At 47.9% G+C, this 23,183-nt stretch overlaps 1 protein-coding gene across 1 annotated transcript in view; it reads right to left on the reverse strand.

Moving 5' to 3' along the window:
• POLE (DNA polymerase epsilon, catalytic subunit) overlaps positions 1-23,183 on the reverse strand; it is a 195,266-nt gene that overhangs the window by 139,922 nt on the left and 32,161 nt on the right. Inside the window, exons 6-13 of the mRNA XM_073554802.1 lie at positions 22,703-22,857; positions 21,755-21,896; positions 21,275-21,355; positions 21,086-21,193; positions 20,605-20,715; positions 3,572-3,657; positions 3,380-3,499; positions 2,711-2,843 (exon numbers count right to left, since the gene is read on the reverse strand). Of these exons, the coding sequence (XP_073410903.1) occupies positions 2,711-2,843; positions 3,380-3,499; positions 3,572-3,657; positions 20,605-20,715; positions 21,086-21,193; positions 21,275-21,355; positions 21,755-21,896; positions 22,703-22,857 (936 nt within the window). The remainder of the gene's footprint in view (positions 1-2,710; positions 2,844-3,379; positions 3,500-3,571; positions 3,658-20,604; positions 20,716-21,085; positions 21,194-21,274; positions 21,356-21,754; positions 21,897-22,702; positions 22,858-23,183) is intronic.

Consider the following 23,183-nt stretch of genomic DNA (forward strand, 5'->3'; position numbering starts at 1 on the left):
GCCATGACACCGTCGCCTAGCCGACGTCAGTCGTCGCGCCCATGATCCTCTGCGCTGCTGACGTCCGGAAGACGCCCGCGGCTCTCCCCCGCTAGGTGCTCTGGGGGAGTGAGACCGCGGGCCCGCGCGGGGGGAGGGCGACGCAGTGGAGCCTCCAGGAGCCGCCACATACGCCCACAAGAACCCGGAGCCCGAGGGGTCACCGGGGACTGCGCATCCAGGACCCGACGGCCGATGCTACAGGTGAGACTCCTGTTCTTCCCGCGCTGGGACGGGCCTGGGACCTTTCGCCCATGATAGGCACCGCTGACAGTGGGATTCCCTTCCAGGACAGGAACCAAACTGAAGCGGGGGAGAGGTGCCGCCCCTAATATCTCAGTAGTTTCCTGTCCTGGCGGGGCGGATCCCTCTTTCAGGTGTGCTGTCATGGGTGAAGGGAAAACACAAGACATGAGGCTACAGACGAGGTTAAATACACAAGCAATAAGCAAGACTTTACTAAAAATCAAACACATGATCTGCTGACAAGACAGACTCTTTTAGCCAATCATGCCAAGGCACCTAGGTGAGAAACACCAAGCTGCAAGCCACCTTTCCAGGCTGTTAGCGAACCACAAAGCTGTACGCCAAACATCAAACATAGGTAGGCACTGAATCATTAAATGTAGATTATCCCAGACTGTTAGCATTTCAGAGCCCAACTGGGATCCTGTACTCACTGACTTTCCTACTAAAGGTTGTTATAGAACACACCAAGGTGTTCCATAATGCACTACTGCTTCAGCCATGAGCTCAAGGCTCCTACATCCAAAGGACAGGAAACCACAGGGAAGGAGGAAGTGGCAATTGCCTTTTTATTTTGTGCTCGGTGATTCCTGTCCAGTAATAGGGGCGGATCCTACTGTCTCTCTCGCTCTCATGTGTGCCGTCATGGGTGAGGGGAAAATAGAATATAAATATAGGAAGAAAAAAAAAAAAAAAAAAACAGTCCGTCTCTCTAGGAGGAGTACATTCACACAGATTAATCTAGCTTTAGAGAGGCATCTGCCACACTTTCTTAGAAACATTGAAGGGTCTATCTCCTAATCCTGAATATTTTTATATACTGCTCCATTGCTGCTGTGTTTGATTACCCTGATGCACTATACACCATTCCATGAGGCTCAGCACATAAATGTAATGTTTTATGTATATACTAGCTGAAGAGCCCAGCGTTGCCTGGGCATAGTAACCAACTGTGGTTAGTTATAACAAATAATTATTATATTGCACATAAAAACCGTGCATCTAATCCTCTCCTGTGTGATACTGACTGCTGAGCCGTGTATCTAATCCTATCCTGTGTGATACTGTCTGCTGAGCTGTGTATCTAATCCTATCCTGTGTGATACTGTCTGCTGAGCCATGTGTCTAATCCTCTCCTGTGTGATACTGACTGCTGAGCTGTGTATCTAATCCTATCCGGTGTGATACTGGGCTCCCCCTGCAGTCTGTGTCAGAGGGTGGTCTGTGTTGGCACGGTAATAAATTGTGTTATTTCCAGCTTTGCAGAAGGACGATAACACCATAGAGATGATAAGAATAATAGGCCTCAGTTACCACAACTGTCTACAAAGAAAATTGTTGCTGATAGCTCCAATCACAGCTCATTTTTCATCTTTTAAACAGCTCTGGGACAGCGTGGCGAGTTTTGAGTGGTGATTTTTGTGTTTCGACTTTTATGTGACGAGGTTGGTGTATGTGTGGTGAAATGTGTGCTGAGGGTGGTATATGTGTTGAAGCACGTGGTAGTGTGTGGCGCATTTTGTGTGTATGTTCATAACCCCGTGTGTGGTGAGTATCCCATGTCAGGGCCCCACCTTAGCAACTGTACGGTATATACTCTTTGGCGCCATCGCTCTCATTCCTTAAGTCGCCCTTGTTTACATCTGGCAGCTGTCAATTTGCCTCCAACACTTATCCTTTCACTTTTTCCCCATTATATAGATAGGGGCAAAATTGTTTGGTGAATTGGAACGCGCGGGGTTAAAATTTCGCCTCACAACATAGCCTATGACGCTCTCGGGGTCCAGACGTGTTACTGTGTCAAATTTTGTGGCTGTAGCTGCGACAGTGCGGATGCCAATTCCAGACATACTGTACATACACACCCACATTGAGCTTTATATATTAGATTCATTTTTACACGGGGGGTAGGATATCTTCTATACTGATGGCCTTTACCACATGACTATTCTAAAAGTTTTTTCACTCTGAAAAGTACACACCAGGGTAATGTTTCTGTTTCAGTTTTGGGTTGTTCAGAAAATTTGCCCGTTAGAGGGTTCCACAGTGGTCAGTCAGGGACCTTATTTTCCTTTCAATCTGGAGTCTTTACTAAGCGGATACAGCTTGGACAAATTAACGTGGCAACTTTCTTTTAATGTTGTTACAAATAAATATATAAAACAGCTAATTAAGTGCAACCAGATATTGCTATGTAAGCTATTGCTATTCTGAAAACTCTACTGTTGATCCTAATTTGGACCTTTTCAAACAAATATTCAATGAACGGACTTGGCTGTCATGCCATATTCTCCTGATCCATTTTACAGACTATATTACAAGTGCTCACTTTTGGTTAACTTTTAAAATAGATTGGCTTCTCTTTCTTTCTTATTGCTTATTGAAAAGCAACACTGTCTTAATTTTACACCGGTACAAGTTTTACCTGTGGTTCTTCTGTGGCCATACGACACATCTCCTCTGGATCCAGCTCTACTGGGTCATAGCCCAATTTAGCCTTTGCAGCTGCCTTTAGGTTATGGCTTCCAACAGGAAGGTAACTATCTCTCTTTACCCACCTACAATAGAGAAAAAAATAATAATTCTTGACTCCTTATACAGCTGATAAAGATACGAGTACCTTCCTGTTAGGCAATCAGTTTAACAGTCAGAAATGGCTAAATAAAATGGTTTGGATAAGATTTTCATTATATTTTTGTGTATGAAGCAAAGAACTCAAGGAGGGGTAGTTGCTAACCACCTGTCTATTCTGCATGGGGAACTATCTCCCGGCTCAGTTGGCGATCCCCCTGCATCAGTTTCACCTCTGGTCAACAGAGCAGCACAGTTTCTTCCAGTCAGCTCTATCGTCTTTGCAGACGGACATGCGTTTTGACACCGCAGCAAAGAAAACACTGCTCTGTCGGCGTGAATTCAGCAGAAGTAGGGGAAACACCTAAAGAAGAAGTTTGTGACTGCTCGTCATGGAGCAGTATTGGACAGAACAGGCAGGTAGTTAGCAACTACCTGCCTGTTAGTTCTTAGACCCATATGATCAAAACGATAAGTCCCAAATAACCCCTTTAAAAGGTATTAGGACAACTTTAATATGTACCTGAGACAATCCATATGTATACAGGAAGGAGACTTGTACTCCCCTTGACTGTCTTTTTGAAAGCCAATCTCTTGTAACATGCTCATCCCATGAACTGTGGCACGAGTTTCAACAAAAGGCCTGAAACAGACAAAAGATCAGTCTCCATACAACGTCCACAGCAAGAAGAAAATACAAATGCTAAATACTGACCAGTCAAAGAAGTCTCCATTGTATGTCACAATTATATTCGGCTTAGTTTCCTGAAGGTGCTCAAACCAACGCTGAATAAGATGTGCCTGAAAAAAAGGAGGAGGACATTCTGTAGATACATTTGATCTGTTAAAACTGGCTTTCTCATCTACGTCACATGACTGTTCTATATAGCATTGTCGCTTCTGTAGGTAGCAAAAAAAAGCCAAAGCGGTCAGTTTTGCCTCACGACAAACAGGTGTTGCCATTCTGTACATGTGAAAATATCCTAACCATATGCGGCTATATAATGAATGCCTTTTCAAAAATAAAGAGTTGAAAAGTGTGTGTATTTTGAGGCTTGTAGTGTTATCTCCAAGCAACAGACTGGCCTGTTTCCATCATGAAGCATTAAGAGGGAACATTTCATGCCCCCTCCAAGGTGCTTACACTGCCGATAGGACCTTTTAGACCCTTATTGAGCATTACAGTAAATATGTCATGTTTAATTCAAATATTTAAGACAAATATTAGTTGGACCTAAAGGTACTTATATGGTATAACTTCACACAAAACATAACCGGTCTGCAAGGGTTAAAATGTTTGAAAAGAAAGTGGTGATTTTTTATATACTTTCAATTGCTGAACTCAGTAAAAATATCAAAAAATTTCCATCACATACAGTTTTTCTTTCCCACAGACTGACTCCATAGGCTTTTTCTTGCACCATACTTTGGCCTCTTTATGTGACCTTTGGTGGATGTTTGAGGGGTCATTAGATATAGAAGTTAGTTAGAAATGACAAGATTTTCTTAACCTAGCTCCAAAAGGTATGGTGGTCTCCTCTCCATAGCATGTCTTTCACTTGATCTCAGCTGGATAAGAATTTAAAGCTGCGCTGTGATTGGTTGTTACGTACAGTAAAGACAGATTTTTTTCAGCCAGAATTTATAACAGTGTGGTGGTGTCCATAGTAACCAATCAGGGCAGCTTTCATTTTACCTCAGGAGTTAAGAACTGAAAGTTGCACTGTGATTGGTTGCTATGGGGGGGGCAAAGGCAGATTTTCTTTTAGATAGTTCATAAGAGTGTGGTGGTATGCTTTCACAATACCTTTCAGTATCTAGTGGTTGTGGTGGATTAAGCTTCTGTGTCTATCAACGTGATCGAAATGGCTACAAGGGGGGAATGGGGTGCCAGAATTCACCTGACAACTTTTTGCTACATTTGCGGTTTTTCTGTAGTGAAGAAACAACAAAGGAACATTCCAAACTTCATTAGAAAAGTGTAATATGCGTACTGTGGTGAGTGAGTATTCTGGCAGCTGCCCTTCGGCTTGCAAGCAATGCATGATGTCCCTGCCATGCGCTGCTTACAAGCATAAATCAGCTGCTGGTATCAGAACAAGATGCTGCGAAGGAGAACCAGGAAAGTAATTTTTTTTTTTTTTTTTTTTTTATGATGGGGCCATGCATAGCAGGATGGGGGGTGGGGGTCAATCATAAGCATGGGCCATGCACACCAGGACCGGGATGGGGGCCAATCAAACCCGAATAGGGATGGGGCCATGCATACTTGGACAAGATGAGGGCCCTGGATACCAGGGCTCCTAGAACAAGATGGGTGCCCTCATAACAGGATACGGATGAGGGCGATCATTCCAGCCAGGATAGGGATGAGGGAGCCATGCACACCAGGATAGGGATGAGGGAGCCATGCACACCAGGATAGGGATGAGGGGGCCATTCACACCAGGATAGGGATTTGGGGGCCATGCACACCATGATAGGGATTTGGGGGCCATGCATACTAGGATAGGAATGAGAGGGCCATGTGTATCAGTATGGACGAGGAGACCATATATACCAGGATAGGGGATATTAAGTACAGAATTGACCACATTTTCTGCATCTATTTTTTTTTTTTAAATTTCCTCCTCTAAAACCTTATGGTGCGTCTTATGGTCCGTTGCATCTTATAGTCAGAAAAACAGGATTTTGGTTGCTTACCGTAAAATCTGTTTCTCAGAGTCTTCATTGGGGGACACAGAAGCCGTGGGTGTGTGCTGCTGTCACTAGGAGGTTGACACTATGCATGAAAAAAATGTTAACTCCGCCTCCGCAGTATACACCCCTCCGACAGGCTTTAAGACAATCAGTTAATGAAAAAGCAGGAGGAGACATTATCATGTAAGTCAATCATATAATCATTACAGATAACAAAATCATGGGAGGGCGCTGTGTCCCCCAATGAAGACTCTGAGAAACAGATTTTATGGTAAACCAAAATCCTGTTTTCTCTTTCGTCTCATTGGGAGACACAGAAACCGTAGGACGTCCAAAAGCAGTCCCTGGGGTGGAAAAAGACAGAAACTTCCCTCAGATCGGAGAACTCACCACAGCCGCCTGCAACATTCTTCTGCCTAGGCTGGTGTCCGCTGAAGCATAGGTATGGACCTTATACAACCTTGAAAAGGTATGCACTGACAACCATGTGACAGCCTTGCACAACTGCATGGCTGATACCCTGTTGTGTACAGCCCAAGAGGTGCCCACCGCCCGGGTTGAATGGGCCCTGACCCCAGCAGGGGACAACACCCTGTCCTTCACCGGTAGGCTTCCAGAATTGCTATTCTGATCCAGCGGGCAATTGCTGCCTTAGAGGCCGGCAGGCCTCTTCTCACCCCACTGGGGGTAACAAAGAGCGAGTCCGCCTTCCTGAAGGGAGCGATCCTGGCCAGATAGACCCTTATCGCCCTGACCACGTCTAGCTTATTCAAAGAACACTCCAGAGGATGGGTTGGAGCGGGACAAAATGACGTAAGGATTATATCCTCGTTCAGGTGGAAGGCCGATACCACCTTCGGAAGAAAGTTAGGAGGAGGCCGCAAAACAACCTTGTCCATAATTAGGAATGGAAGGCGACAGAACAAGGTCGCTAATTCTGAAACCTGCCTAATAGAGGTGATGGCTACGAGAAATACCACCTTCCAGGACAACAAAGACAAGGGAGCTTCCTGGAGGGGTTCGAAGGGTGAACCCATCAAGGCTTCCAAGACCAAGTTAAGATCCCCTGGAGTCACAGGGGATCTGTAACGAGGGGCCGCATGTGCCACTCCTTGCAGAAAGGTCCTAACCCGTAAGCGGGAGGCCAAATTTCTTTGAAAAAGAATAGAGAGAGCAGACACCTGGCCTTTCAAGGAACTTAGGGCCAGACCGCCATCTAACCCTCCCTGGGGAAAAGCTAGGACAGATGGCAGGGAACAGAGCATAGGTGTGATGTGATTAGACTCACACCAGCCAAAATAGGCCTTCCAGGCACGATAATAGACCCTGGAAGAGGATGGCTTCCTAGCCTGGATCACTGTATTAATGACTCCGAAATGGTCCGAAAATCCTGGGATTAATAGTCCGAAAAATCCCGCTGCTCTCAGTATTGTGGTTTCAACGGCCATGCCGTCCAATTAAGCAACCGAGAATTTGGGTGGTAAAACGGCCCCTGAGCCAGAAGATCTGGTCTGTCGGGGAGTCTCCAGGGGGTGCCTGCGAGAGGATTGATAATTTCTCATGGGCCAGTACGGGGCGATCAATATGACCGGCACCCCTTCCGCCCTGATCTTCTTTAGCAGTCTGGGCAGGAGAGGAAGGGGAGGGAACAGGTAAGGGAGTCTGAACTGTGTCCAGGGAATGACCAGTGCGTCGACCCCTATTGCTAGAGGATCGCGGTACCTTGGGACAAACTGTTGGACCCTTCTGTTCTGTCGCGATGCCAGGAGGTCCACGTCTGGAGTCCCCCATAGCTGGCATATCCGACGGAACACGTCCTGGTGCAAGGACCATTCTCCTACCGTGAGCCCCTCCCGACTGAGGAAGTCGGCGACCATGTCGTCCGTGTCGTCTGCCAACAATGCCAGAATTGCGGTTTCTGCCCAGTTGAAGATTCTTGATACCTCGGGGCCAGTGCATGGGAACTTTTGGTTCACCGTTGGTGATTGATGTATGCCACCGCCGTGGTATTGTCCGTTTGAATCCGTACTGGCTGGTGGTTGAGGTGTCTTTCCCCAATGTAGAAGTGCTAGGAAGACCGCCCTCAGTTTTAGAATGTTGATTGATAGTGAGGATTCTTGCCTCGACCATCATCCCTGGACTGTCAGGTGACGGAATACCGCACCCCAGCCCGGGGGACTGGCATCTGTAGTTACTACCTGCCAGTGGACAGGGGGAAAAGGCCGTCCCAGATGAACGAGGGGGGAGGTCAGCCACCACTTGAGGGACTCCCTGGGTCTGAATGGAAGGGAGGAAGGGGCGATCCAGCGAAGAGATGGACCTGTCCCAATGAAGGAGGATGTTCCTCTGTAGTATCCTGAATGGAACAGGGCAAAGGGTATTACCTCTGAAGCGGTCACCATCCTTCCCAGGACTCTCATGGCAGCGCGAAAGGATAGACACCGGAATTTCAACAGGGAGCGAATTCCCTGCTGGAGGGTAATCCACTTTCTTTCTGGGAGAAAGACCCTCGAGCGGCGGGTGTTGATTACCATTCCTAAGAATTCTAGGCATTGTGTTGACGTTAGGTAAGATTTCTCCCTGTTTATGATCCAACCAAACCGGGACAGCGTGTTTAAAACTACCGCTAGATTTTCCTGGGCCTGATCGAAGGAGGGCGCTTTGACGAGAAAATCGTCGAGATATGGCACCAATATTACGCCTCTGACTCTTAATATAGCTACCATCGCTGCCACAATCTTTGTGAAAATTCTGGGGGCTGTTGCCAGCCCAAATGGCAGGGCCACAAACTGGAAATGCTGCTTTTGGACAGTAAAACGTAGAAACCTTTGATGTCCCTAAAAAATGGGGACGTGTAGGTAGGCGTCCCGGATGTCTATGGAACATAGGAATTCCTGATCCTCTATAGACGTAATTACTGACCGAATCGATTTCATCCTGAAATGGTGTAAGGGGACCTATCTGTTTAGCCTTTTGAGGTCTAGTATGGGACGAACTGAGCTATCCTTTTTTGGTATCACAAACAGGTTTGAGTAAAAGCCGGCAAAACGTTCCTGCTCGGGAACGAGGACGATTACTCCTGCATTGGGGAGAGTCGATTGCCGCAGAAAAAACTAGAGCACTAGCAGTGTCTTTTGGTTGCGACAGAAAAACGATCTCGAGAAGGACGTTGAAGTCTATCTTGCATCCTGTCGATACTACCTCCTTTACCCAGATATCCTCTACTGAACTCTGCCAGACATCTCTGAAGAGGAGAAGGCGGCCTCCTAGTCAGGGAGAGGTACTGGAAAGGGAGTTGGACTCCCTGCTGGCGGCAGGCTGAAGTGGCTCTTCCCGGCCCTGACCTGGTAGTTCTGCTGTTGGAACTGCAGGAATGCCATGAAGGGGTGGCCCGAAAGGATACCTTCCTCCTATCGCATGGTGCTTGCAACCTCTGTGGGCTCTCAGCATAAGTGCCTGTCGCTGGGGTACGGCAAAAGGGTTGAAAGGGCTGAGCCCTATGATTGAAAACATATCGACGAGACTTGGCTTTGGGGAGAAGGAAGCGTGTACCCCGTGTTGCATCCTTAATGATTTGATCTAGCATTGACCCAAAGAGCCAGGTGCCCTGAAGCGGCAGATTGGTCAGTGATTTCTTTGAAGACAAATCAGCCTGCCAAGCCCCTAGCCAGACGGTCCGCCAGACGGCTACCACGTTACTGGATGCTTGAGCTGCGCAAGACGCGGCATCCAGGGCTGCTGATACTATATACCTCCCGGCATGGGAGATTTGGTCTGCGAATTCCGCCAATTCGGAAGGTGGTGCACCGGCCAATATGCCCTGCCTAAGCTGTTTGGCCCATTCTGTAACAGACTTAGCTACCCAAGCTGAGGCGAAGGCTGGACACAATGTGGTGGCTGCTGCCTCAAAGGCGGATTTTGACAGGGATACTATCCTCCAATCATTGGGATCTTTTAGGGCTGCTCCACTGGCGAGTGGGAGGACTGTATTGGTAGCGAGTCTGGACACTGGTGGATCCACCGAAGGGGAGGAGGTCCAGTTGGCGGTGAGATCTGGAGGGAAGGGATATAGAATCCCAAAACGACCTTCTCTCTGACATCGCCTGGTTGGATTTTCCCTTTCCCTGGCCAACACTTCCTCAACATCCTTGTGGGAGGCGAAAACCCTAGAGGGGGACTTATGAAGCTTAAATGAAAAAATCTGATCATTAGGTTTTGATGTGGCGTCCCCAATGTTAAAAGGTCTTATTGACTGCGGCAATGAGGCCCTGAACCTTATCCTTGACCTGGGACTGTTCTGGCCCGTACTCAGAACCCTCCTCTGAGTGTATCTCCGATAATGTCTCGCCTGATTCCGGGGATGAGGACCGGGAGGAGGCAGAAGGTCAGAGGAATTCTGGCGGTGAAATGGAGTGAGAAGGGGACCTTGGTTGATGGTCCTGTCTAAACCTTTTACGGCCTCTAGAAGGCCCAAAAGTGTTAAGTGCCATTACCAAGGTCTGTGATACCCTGGTAAGGTCGGCCACGGACTTGGATAAGGAAGAGGCTCATCCTGGACACTCGCTGTCTCCCGTGGTGATGGATGGCCCCTGGGAGGCAGGCAAGGTGCTTCCTCCTTTCTCCAGGGGTAATGTGGGAGCTCTGACAGGCAAAACGGGGGCTGCACTTGCTCTCTATCGTAGGTGACACCGTAGGTCTGCTGCAATCTGAGCAGAGTGGCGAGGACAGACCTGAAGGAGGTCTGACATTGCATTTGGTACATGCAAAATATTTGACCAAGGTCACTGAAGCGGATGAGGAGGAGGATTGGGACTGCTCTCTCTTGGCATACTGACAGGTTTTACCTGGTGCTGACCATCGGGGGTAGAAAGCGGAGTGAGGGAGCAACCTGCAGTGCAGTACTCACATACCCAGTACCTGTGTGCCCGCCGCAGCTGCCCCCCGAAGACTGATGCGGGTGAGAGAGAGCGAGGTGAACAGCCCTGCCTAGAAGCCTTACGAAATCTCTGCCCGGAAGCGGTGGACGGGGCCCTGCTCTGGCCACCTGGAACACCAAGATGGCGCTGGTACAGGAAGAGGAAGCTGGGGGCGGAGCCTGCTGGAAGCCAGAATCTAGCGTCGGCCTTGCTGGGCTCCTGCTGGAGCCCAGGGCCATAACTCCGCCACGGGAGGAGGCTGGAACCACGCTGTTTAAAAGTGTTGGCTCTTAACATAAGTATAGAGCCATGGGCTGTAAGCCCGAGTGCTGATTACAGTAGTCACATTCAGCCAGAGCAGCTGGTAAGCGGATCATACAACGCTGCAGTCTCTTCCCTCCAGTTCACCCCATAACAGGGGTCGGTTATCTGCATGAAAAGATTGCTGTCCCAAACCTTATCTGCAGGGCGTCTCTCTCAATCATCAGGCTCTGGTGGGCGAGTGATGGGAGACGAAGGTCAGGACCAAGAGCTGCCACCTGAACACGAGTCCTGTGTTAGGGGATAGGGCCCTGCCCGTGGTATTCATGAGGATACGGGGTGGCAGTACACGCCGTACTCATGATCCCGGTGTGGGAATACAGATGTAGCACATCAACTCTGTATCCCTCTGTGAGACCTAGAGAGCTCCGGGAGTTGAACCCTCAGGACCGCGACGACGAACCTCCCTAGGGCGAGCTGGCCAGGTGTACCACCCCCTATACAGGGAGTGTTAGGGGCAGACCCAGGGGAGACTATCGCCGCGGAAGCTGATACCTGGGGGACAACCGGAGGAAGATGCAGGCAGGGGATGTGCAGGCGACCAGACGGGGGATGGTGACGACCACAGGGGAGGCAACTGTAGCCACAGAGATGGTGGTGGAGGACCAAGGAGGAGGCAGGAACGGGTAGCGGGTGAGACGCTGGAACAGGAAGGTATAACTAATAGGGAAACTAGCGGGAATCCAGGAAAGGTACGAAGCGTAGAGGCAGAAGGTACGCTGGAGAGCGTGGACCCGATATCAGAACATGAAACACAAATGATAATCAGGCAGGGAGGAGAGGGAGAGACTGCCTGATATAGGGCACGCTGGAGAACTTCCGGGTCAGGGTGCGGCAGAGTAATGAGACCAAGAAATAGGGCGACTAGTCTAGGGGGGCGTGCACCGCGCGTACCTGAGGAGGAGCAGAGGCCGGCCGCAGGACAGGATAGGAGGCACTAGATGGACAGGCATCAGCAGAGGAGGCGGGCCGAGAGGACCGGAAATGCCTGAGTGACGTGGAGGCACGGGAGGAAGCGGGGACCGCCTGTGCCATGACGACAGAAGACGCAGCAGAGGCAGACAGGCCGGCGGTGGCAGGGGCACGGCCAGGAAGGGCTGCGGCAGTCAGAGCGGGGGGCCGCCGACGCTGCAGGGAAAGCAGAAGCAGTGAGCGCGACAGGCGCCGGGGACGAGGTGAGCGTGTCACCCTCCATGGTTACCTGAAAAGGAACGACGCACATTGAGGTAGGTATGGGTCTGCGAGAGACCCCTGTCCACCTCCTGCTGACACGAAGCAAAACTGATTGTCCTACAGCCTGTCAGAGGGGTGTATACTGCGGAGGCGGAGTTAACTTTTTTTTCATGCATAGTGTCAACCTCCTAGTGACAGCAGCACACACCCACGGTTTCTGTGTCCCCCAATGAGACGAAAGAGAAAACACGGTATCCTGGACTTGCCTCTTGGAAATTACGAATAACACGGGAACACGAAAGGGATTTCATGGCCACCCATGATGTGGACAATGTGAGCACCCTCAAGACAATTACGACACATTTTAAGGCATGCCATAAGTGTAACCCGAATTAGTTAAAAATCTGAGGTATAGATAGGGTACGTATGGGTATAAGGGGTGGTGATATAAAATGAATTCTAGAACAGAGAGTGCAGATGAATTTCTGTTCTGGGCACTATGGTGTCGACTGGCCTAAACGAACAATTGAGTTTTGTTCCTTTCTTGTAAATTTTGTGATCTCTGTATTTAGGATTTAATTTGGGTTTTTGTTTTTAGTCGTTTTTATCCTATTGATGACTCGTATCATTGATTTCGACCAAACTGTCTATAATTGAAATGAATGACTAGACACAAGATATATCCCTCTCAGTATTGGCTCTTTAAGAAGTCTCTGAGGATTTGACACCACGTGATGCCATATCTGTTTATATGTTGATTTGTTCAGTGCCATGTATGGTTATTAATTTGTTCTACCACGTTCTTAAATATGTACAAAACTATGTAAAGCAGTCAATACAAGAGAAGATAGTATTCTGCTATAGATGGATCTGGATAAGTTGGGAACTTGGGCCAAAAGGTGGCAGATGCAGTTTAACAATGATAAATGTAAGGTTATACACATGGGAAGAAGGAATCAATATCACCATTAAACACTGAACAGTAAACCACTGGGTAAATCTGACATGGAGAAGGACTTGGGGATCCTAGTTAATGATAAACTTACCTGGAGCAGCCAGTGCCAGGCAGCAGCTGCCAAGGCAAATAGGATCATGGGGTGCATTAAAAGAGGTCTGGATACACATGATGAGAGCATTATACTGCCTCTGTACAAATCTCTGGTTAGACCGTACATGGAGTACTGTGTACAGTTTTGGGCACCGGTGCTCAGGAAGGATATAATGGAACTAGAGCGGGTACAAAGGAGGGCAACAAAATTAATAAAGGGGATGGGGGAACTACAATACCCAGAGAGATTAGCAAAATTAGGATTATTTAGTCTAGAAAAAAGACGACTGAGGGGCGATCTAATAGCCATGTATAAGTATATAAGAGGACAATACAAATATCTCTCCGAGGATCTGTTTATACCAAGGAAGGTGACGGTCACAAGGGGGCATTCTCTGCATCTGGAGAAAAGGTTTTTCCACCAACATAGAAGAGGATTCTTTACTGTTAGGGCAGTGAGAATCTGAAATTCCCTGCCTGAGGAGGTGGTGATGGCGAACTCAGTCGCAGGGTTCAAGAGAGGTCTGGATGTCTTCCTGGAGCGTAACAATATTGTATCTTACAGTTATTGTTAGGTTCTTTAGAAGGACGTAGATCTGGGGATTTATTCTGACAGAATTTTATAGGCTGAACTGGATGGACTAATGTCTTTTTTCGGCCTTATTAACTAAGTTACTATGTATCACATGTTCTGATCTAGTCATCGCTATATATCCATGAGCCATGAATTGAATTGTAATGTATTTATCTGCACTGGTATATGTTTATACAGTGGACTGAATGCATTTTTACATGTCTGTGTGTTTTTTCCTATTTACATGTCATGCACCAAGCACTTTAAAGATGTAGTTTATTCCCCTTTATGGCTTATGAAGATCGGTATGATTGCTTTTCCCTTCTTGTATTTTGCAACAATAACACTGATTATGTCATACTAGCAATGTCACTGTTCTGTATATTTTGTATTGTGTTTCTACTTATTACAAAGTAAATAAAAAATATTTTTAACTAGGTTGTTCACTTACCTGTCACCTTCTTATTTACACTATTGTCACTTGAGTAATCAATAACATGCTGTGCACACATCATAAACACTATGGACTCACCCGTTTGGGGATTTGATACTTTTATGGCATCGTAGAAAAGGAGATTTTTGTGTACTCACCGTAAAATCTCTTTCTCTTAGCCTTTAATTGGGGGACACAGAACCGTGGGTGTTATGCTGCTGTCCACTAGGAGGCGACACTATGCATAATCTGAAAAAGATTAACTTTGGCTCCTCCTCTGCAGTATACACCCCTGGACAGCGTCAGCCTTCTCCAGTTTTGTGCAAAAGCATTAGGAGGAATATACCAGAAACATAACCATGCCTGTAAAAAAAGGCTACTATAAACAGGCTCTAACAACAATATGAGAACCCAACCGTAACAACGGCCCGCAAGGGCAACAGGGTGGGAGCTGTGTCCCCCAATTAAAGGCTAAGAGAAAGAGATTTTACGGTGAGTACACAAAAATCTCCTTTACTCTGTCGCCTTATTGGGGGACACAGAACCGTGGGACGTCCCAAAGCAGTCCCTGGGTGGGAAGCAGTGGACGAATATTGTGCTGACAGTCCTCTAGACTTGGGGTACTGCCGCCTGCAGGACCCGTCTACCCAGGCACGCATCCGCTGAGGACTGGGTATGCACTCTGTAGTGTTTTGTAAATGTGTGCAGGCTAGTCCAAGTGGCTGCCTTACACACTTGATGTGCTGAGGCTTGATGCCGAATGGCCCAAGAGGCCCCTACCGCCCGCGTAGAGTGTGCCGTGATACCGTCCGGAAGGGGAGAATTGTTGAGGCGGTAAGCCTCTTGAATGGTGGACTTGATCCACTTAGCAAGGGTGGGTTTGGAAGCCGGTAGGCCCTTGCGAACGCCTTCTGGAAGAAGGAAAAGTGAATCAGACTTCCGGAAGGGAGCAGTCCTAGACACGTAAATACGCAATGCCCTGACAAGGTCAAGCGTATGCAGAGCCTTCTCTACCCTATGAACGGGAGCCGGGCAAAGAGACAGTAGTGATATTTCCTCATTGAGGTGGAAGCTGGACACGACCTTCGGAAGGAAGGATGGTACTGTACGGAGAACCACCTTGTCCTGGTGAAAAACCAGGAAGGGTTGTCTGCAGGAAAAGAGCTGAAAGTTCAGACGCCCTGCGTAGCGAGGTGATTGCCACCAGGAAAAACCACTTTCTGTGAAAGAAAGCGTAGTGAGACCACCCTAAGGGGTTCAAAAGGAGGTGACTGTAGTGCTGTCAAGACCAGGTTGAGATCCCACGTCTCCAATGGACGTTTGTAGGGGGGAACCAATCGGGAAACCCCTTGCGGCTTGTTAGCAATACGCCTCTGAAAGAGCACTGAGAGCGCTGACACCTGGCTCTTCAGCGAGCCCAGGGATAGCCCGGCGTCCAGGCCTGACTGAAGGAAACCGAGGACCTTTGGAAGAGAATAGGGAAGTGGAATCTGCCCACGAGAGTCACACCATCTGAAGAAAATCTTCCAGGTACGATAGTAAATCCTGGCTGGAGTTGGCTTTCGAGCCCTGATCATGGTTTTAACAACGTCCGGTGAAAAACCTGCATGGGTCAAAACCCAGGTCTCAATGGCCACGCCGTCAAATTGAGAGCCCCTGAGTTCTGGTGGAAGAACGGGCCTTGTGACAGGAGGTCGGGACGTGTGGGGAGACGCCAGGGGGCGTCTGCTGTGAGTTGCACGACGTCGGCGTACCATGTACGCCTGGGCCAGTCTGGAGCGATCAGAATGGTGGGAACACCCTCTTGTTTGATCTTCCTCAGGACTCTGGAGATCAGGGGGAGGGGTGGAAAAAAGTACAGAAGCTGGAACTGGGTCCAGTCCTGAACCAGGGCATCTGCTCCGAGCGACCGCGGATCGCGCGTCCTGGCCATGAAATTGGGCACCTTGGCATTGAGATGGGATGCCATCAGATCCACATCCGGGGTCCCCCAATGATGACAGATCTGACAGAAGACTTCGGGATGGAGAGGGAGAACGGATTCCTGTCCCAGGACTTGAGGATGGCCAGTTGAAGGGGTCTGAGGTGAAACTGGGCAAATGGTACCGCCTCCATTGCTGCTGCCATCCTGCCAAGTACTCTCATGGCATACCGGAGAGATATGGGGGACTTGCGGAGGAGTGTGTGAACTCCCAGACAGAGAGCCAGTGCCTTGTCCCTGGGGAGGATCACCAGACCCTTGGAGGTGTCAAATAGCATCCCCAGGAAGGTCAGAGACTGACTCAGGGTAGTCGAGGACTTCTGTAAATTGACTAACCATCTCAGGCGTGTCAGAGTGTCGATCGTGATCGAGACGTTGACCTCGCAGTCCTTGAGGGTGGGGGCCTTGATGAGAAGGTCGTCCAGGTATGGAACGACTACTATGCCTCTGGAGTGCAGAACGTCCATGGTAGCTGCCATGACCTTTGTAAATGTTCTGGGAGCCGTGGCAAGACCGAACGGGAGGGCCACAAACTGGTAATGGTCTTGGTTGATTGCGAATCTGAGAAACCTCTGATGGGCGGGAGCAATCGGTATATGCAGGTATGCGTCCTGTATGTCTATGGAGGCAAGATATTCTCCTTTTTCCATAGACGCAAAGATTGACCGGAGGGATTCCATGCGGAAGTGACGAACTCGAACATACTTGTTGAGTTGCTTGAGGTCTAGTATGGGTCGGACGCTGCCTCCCTTCTTGGGCACCACGAACAGGTTGGAGTAGAACCCTCGGAAGCGCTCTTCTGCTGGGACTGGCACTATGACTCCTGCTCGCAGGAGGGAAGAAACCGCTTGACGGAAGGCCTGAGCTTTGAGCGGGGATTTTGGAGGGACAGAGGGAAAAACCCTGTGCGGTGGGCTGGTAGTAAACTCGATTTTGTATCCTGAAGACACTATTTCCTTGACCCACTTGTCTTCTGTAATAGGCAGCCAGACCTGCTGAAAGAGTAGCAGTCGTCCGCCTGCAAGTGGGGTGTCTTCCAGAGGGCATGAGTCAGGATGAGGAAAAAGTTTGAGGTTTTCCTCCTTTAGGTTTTGCCTGGCTTGTCTTTGATTGCCAGTTCCTGTCCGGCCTCTGTGCCGCACGTGTGTTGTCCCTGCGGGGGGAACGATTACAGTTTTGTGCTGGGCGTGAGACGGACCAGCCTGAAGAATTCCGAAAGGATCGGAAACGAGATTGATTACGCCTTTTAAACGTGCGTTTTGGTCTTAGTTGGGGAAGTACTTTTGCCCCCGGTAGCATTGGATATCATTGTATCCAGCTTTCCACCGAAAAGACGGCCGCTGAAGTACGGGAGATTTTTTAGGGACTTTTTTGAGGCCGCATCCGCTTTCCATTCTCTTAGCCAGAGAATACGCCGGATTGTGGAGGCGTTTGATGCTATTCCCGCTATTCCTCTTGCAGAGTCCAACGCTGCATGGACCATGTAATCTGCCACCACTGCAATTTGCACCGCCTGGTCCGCCAGCTGAGGATTTGAAGCTTGAAGGCCCTTTTGCAATAGATCAGCCCAAGCCATGATGGCCTTGGCTGCCCAAACTGAAGCAAATGTGGGAGCCAAAGAGGCACCTGCCGCTTTAAAGATTGAACGAGCCATGCGTTCGACTTGTCTGTCTGCTGTGTCCTTGAGGGTTGAACTGTCCGGCAGCGAGAGAAGCGTTTGTGCTGCCAGCCTAGAGACTGGAGGGTCCACTTCAGGCGAATCTGTCCAATCCTTGGTGTCTTTCTGTGGAAAGGGGTAATTTGCTTCCAAATACTTGCGATTGGCGAATTTTTTCTCAGGCTGCAAAAAATGCTTAGAAAGGATTTTTTGAAATTCCGGGTGATTAGGGAAGACCTTCGATGGTTTCTGAACTTTCAAAGGAAATCTTGTGTTCTGGTGCTTCCGGGGTTGGATCTGAAATGTCCAGCACCCGAAGGATGGAAGAGACGATATCCTCAACTATTGCAGTATTGCTAGGGGGACAAGAGACGAGATAATTCTCTGTTTCGTTGTCTGGGTTAGAGTCACATATGCCTTCCGAGTCTGTGGTCGGAAACCGTTGCGGAGATCCGCATTGTCTGTCTCTGTCAGGGGACGGACTAGGTGACCTGGAGCCACTGTGTCTCTCCCTGGATGGGGAAGACCGAGTGCTATGTGAGGACGCAGATGAATGCGACCTGTGGGTCCGCTGAGACTGTCGGAAGTGGCATGTCCCCGAGATGGGCTGTCCCTTTGCTGGGTAACGTTCATAGCCGAGACATGACCCTGCAAAGCCTGCAGTAGTGTAGAGGTCAGGCTATGTATGGATTGTGTTATAGACTGCAACATCTGAGTAGCCCATTCCGGTATGGAAGAAGATGCAGAAGCGTTGGTTCTGACCCAGTGTTTTGGACACAGTCCCGGCAGTGTGGGTCCGTGCTGCCCCTGGGGAGTGGTCTTGCAGGCTGTGCAGAATGCATAAAAGCAGTCTTGCCTGGTTTTCTTCCTTGAGCCCGGCATCATGCACAGAGGCTGGCTAGCAGGGGTCCTACAGGGGCTATGCAAAGGGGAGAACTTATAGGTAATATGAATGCACAGCTGAGTAAAGAGAACCCAGCTGTGATCTTACCCCACCAGAGTGCCCCTAAGTCCAGCGCCAACAAATCACAGTCCTGTGCCCCCGGAGACTGCTGTATGGCTGTCAGCTATGTTTCCTGCTGCAGCAAGATGGCCACCGGGATTCTGAGGTGGAGGGGGAAGGGGGCGGAGAGCTGAAAAGGGCGCGCTGAGCTATGTAAAAGCGCGCCCTTCCTGCCTCGATCCACCCCTTCTATGACACTGCAGAGTGTCATTTTCGTCATCCGGGGGGCGGGCCAGGGGGCGGGAATAGGGCGGCGACTTCGGCTAGGCCGAAGCCGCGGCCTAAATTTGATACCTCATGCCCAGAAGGGCTCCAGGACGGCGTGGTTGTCCAGGGGGGGTCGGATTCAAACCAGACCCCCCCGGATTGAACGGCAGGCTAGAGCTGGGGTTATGAGCGCGAACTAGGCCCTGTGGGGGGTCCCTTTGAGGCGCTATGCAGCTGGGGCTGCCACAGAGACAGGGGCGAAAGGGAGCCCTGTCTCTGACAAGTGCCATGCCTGCCTGCACCTCCCCCGGTCCCAACAGGAGCCCGCAGCTGGGCTGGGGTCCCTGGACTTGTAAGTGGCCGAATGGTGCCTGATACAGGCCCTACCTGCGGTGTCTCAACCTAATGCCCCCAGAGGGGGATTAGGGAGGGTGCTGCTGTCACCGTCAGGGGGCTTCATCCTATCCTCGACCTCAACCCAGAGCCCAAGGGAACTGGGGAAGGAGGGGGGGGGCTCGACTTCGAGCCAGTACCCGAGGGACTGGGGAAGGAGCGACATCGGGAATAGCCGTCTCGACCTCAACCGGGTACCCCTTAATAGGGGACCGAGGAGGGAGCCATGCCGGGAGTCTCGCTGGGGACCCGCTTTTCTTCATCTGTAATCCGTTGAAAAAAAAAATCAAGGAAAAAAACGGAGTAAAAACTCTTAGGTGTGCCTCCTTGCGACACTAAGCAAAAACTGGAGAAGGCTGACGCTGTCCAGGGGTGTATACTGCAGAGGAGGAGCCAAAGTTAATCTTTTTCAGATTATGCATAGTGTCGCCTCCTAGTGGACAGCAGCATAACACCCACGGTTCTGTGTCCCCCAATAAGGCGACAGAGTAATAATCATTTCTGTGACGTGGTTATTGCCTCCGATGAGTGCGCATGTCTGTGGTGTGCTGCGTTCCGGGGCATTGCCTTTGGCACATTTGTCTGACACGTGCAGGTCAACAACGTCACAGGAGATTTCCCCATGACTCGCAGCATCAAAGTGATGCAAGTTCTGGCGCATTCAACAGCACACAAGCTGCACACGCGATCATCGGAACGAACTACACCTGTGGTGGGGTTTATTTAAGGTCTAACCTGGACACACAAAAGCCTACGAAATGAGCGTTGGGGCTAATAGTGGTGTATCACATGCAGGGAAACAATGGGTAAGAGTGCTTTTGTATGTGTGTAGCAATGCAGCTTTTTATTTTGGCTACCTGATCCTTAAACCACTGGGAGCATAGTTGGATCATACATACAGTATATAGCCTTTGTGTTACTGAATTATGTCATGCATTGATCACACACCGGATTTTTAGACATATATAAGCACCTGCACTTTATATATTTACATATGTGAACTACACAGTCCCCATGCCCCAATACTATATATGTTATACATACTTTTCTTAACTCAGTCTCTGCTCTATTTTGACTTTTCCTTGATACATGTTAATTACTGTATTTATAATTATATGCCTTGTTCTATTTAATAAAGTTTGTTATTTTCATTCTACATGCACTTTATGTTTTTCCGTAGTTACTAGTTTAGGTTATATGCATATGGAAATTGGGGTCGTTCATCTCAGTAACCAATTGTCCCAGCTCAAAAATCAACTGATGAATATTTCCAACATATGTAAAACATTTGAAGGATTTCATAAACTGAATATAGACTGTACACTGAGAAAACCATATTTACCTCATCAGGCTCATTGAAAATACAAAAAGGACCCTCATATTCTGGTTTTGGGGTGAACTCAAAATCTTCAATGTCTTCAGAGACAATTTCCCGGTTTGTGATTAGATAACCCTAAAATAAAGAAAAGAATTAAGGTATACATAAACAAGAGAAATAGGGGTCGAAATAATAAGTATTCACGTGTCATGGTGATGGTATATTGCTAGGATATGCCATTACTTTATGATTGGCGGGCTTCCAACCTTTGCTTGCCCAGTGATCGTAAAGATGAATGGAAAGCCATGCCGATTTTTCCTGCATAGGCTCATTTACTTGAAAGGAGCCAAAGCTTCAGTTCCCCAACACAGTGAAGCCTACTACATTACTGGGATACACCCCAATGAGCATACAACAGAAATAAGATGTTTAACTCTAGAAGCCAGGAATCGTAGAACAATGCCAAAATGACAAATTAATCAGAATCCAGCAGATTTAGACTAACCTGTCCATCAATCATGTAGGAGATCATCATAATCTGGTCAGTTTCAGCATCGGGAAACTTCAGTGGCAGCTTCGTGGTTTCAATGTCAAAAGCTAAAACCACTGGATCCTAGATCAGACATAAAAAAGGTTAATACATGATATAGTCAGAGAACATACAAGAACAATATTAATAAGTATTAATGTTTACCGGCCTTTCCACAAGGTCATCACGTCTTATGATTTCTGGGGGTGCAGTGCTTCCGCGATATCTAATATTATACCAGTGAGCCTGATGACAGAGAAGTTGTTAGATGGTGTTCTTAGAAGAACATGTCCAAGGTGGAAATTATGAATAGCAACGGAGTTGTAGTGCAGCAAAGCTCATCATATAAGTGTCAATCTGGATATCCAGGTAGAACAAAATCCACATTGTAAGTGCAGTGTACAAGCTAAAAATGATAATTACTTCTTAATGGAAATAACGGCTTCATTTCTGGAGCCTGATACAACAGGTCGTTACAGTATGCACAAGGCTAAAGGCTGCTAACTATAGGCTTCCATTGACTTAAAAGCCTGCAAAAGAATAAACCACATATGGTGGAGTGGACGAGAAAGCTGGTGGGAGATAGTTCACGTTTTTCTTTGAAAACTTTGATTAGAAATAGATTGGTGATATCGTTACACGTACCACATGTATTTTAAGATCGATAGAAAGCCGCACATGGTAGGGAACATCATATTCTCGCATATCAATTATGTTCTCCATCTGATCAGATATCTTCTTAGACGGACCTTCCTCTTCAGGAGCCAAGCTATTACCAGTCAAAGCACTGCAAAAATGCATCACCGTAGGTGAAATATACAGTACGGAGACCAAATCTACGTCATAAAATATCTGCATTATAAAATATTCCCACATAAATTTGGCATCTTCATCAGAGCTTCCCAAGACAAAACCTGTGACATAAGTTGTATTAAATTAACACCAATGTTGTAATCTTACTCTATGTTGCACCTATTTAACCACCGCCGGAGACTCAAGATGAATGCCCCTTGTAGACCTTGTGCCTGCCCCCAAAAGTACAAGCGCTACAAGATAAATACCAAGGGATCAGATTAATTCATATTAAAAAGGAATTTTCCAGCCAGAAAACGTGTCAAATTTTAATTTTTTTACAACTTGCTCACTTACTGTCTTTATCAAATGCCTGCCTTCAACGCCACAAAAATATTAGGGTAGCACGGTACATTTATATTAACAAATGTCGAGGTGCACTTTTGTCCTCAAAATATCCCAATGTACAGAAGTGAACATACTGATAGCTATGGTGCAATATGAATAGTAACCACAATGAAAAAAATAAAAATAAAATCTTCACACAAATAACTGGCCTAGCATAAAAAAAAAAAATAACGTTCTCTCTGGTGTCACAGCCACAGCAAAAATAGAACTGCTGGAACTCGGGACCAGGGTCATCAGCTGGACGTTTAATAACGATGGTAGGGTCTACCGCATAACATTTCATTAGTACTATGAGAATTTAAGGGAAAAAAGTTACATGTAGTTTTCAGACACAAAAACCTAAGTCGGATGACATACTAGATCGAGTGTAAGTATATGGTGCGCTAATAATACCTGGAAAGCATAGCCGTGTACGTATCGCTGGCATGATCGCGCTCCTTGTTCTTTCGCACGGCTGGAGAAATCTCTTTCCTAACTTTTATAAGATCGTCCACAGAGTGAAAACATAACTTGATATAACTTCTTTTCAATCCTACAAGATGATTCGGCTGCAAAAGTGAAAATAGAATGCAAAATGTAAAATCTAACAACGGTTTGGTAATTAGTTATTGGTATTCGTTTTTTGTTTTGTTTTTTTTGGGGGGGGCTGTTCAACAATAGCAGATAAGGCTGTAAATGTTGACTGGTTCAACCCCCCCCCCCCCCCCCCGATCACTTCAACATCCCCCCACTCAAGTTGTCTTCACCTGCAGGAGGAAATCAATTATTATTACAAGATGAATTGATTAAAATAAACTTTAAAGTTAATTTTGTTTGTGGGAAAACCCTTTAAGACCTCACATGGCTATACAGTTGCCTTACCTGATCTATTCTG

This window comes from Dendrobates tinctorius, unplaced genomic scaffold (assembly GCF_039654945.1).
Source record: "Dendrobates tinctorius isolate UK_male_01 unplaced genomic scaffold, ASM3965494v1 ptg000213l, whole genome shotgun sequence".
NCBI classification, from domain to species: Eukaryota; Metazoa; Chordata; class Amphibia; order Anura; family Dendrobatidae; genus Dendrobates; species Dendrobates tinctorius.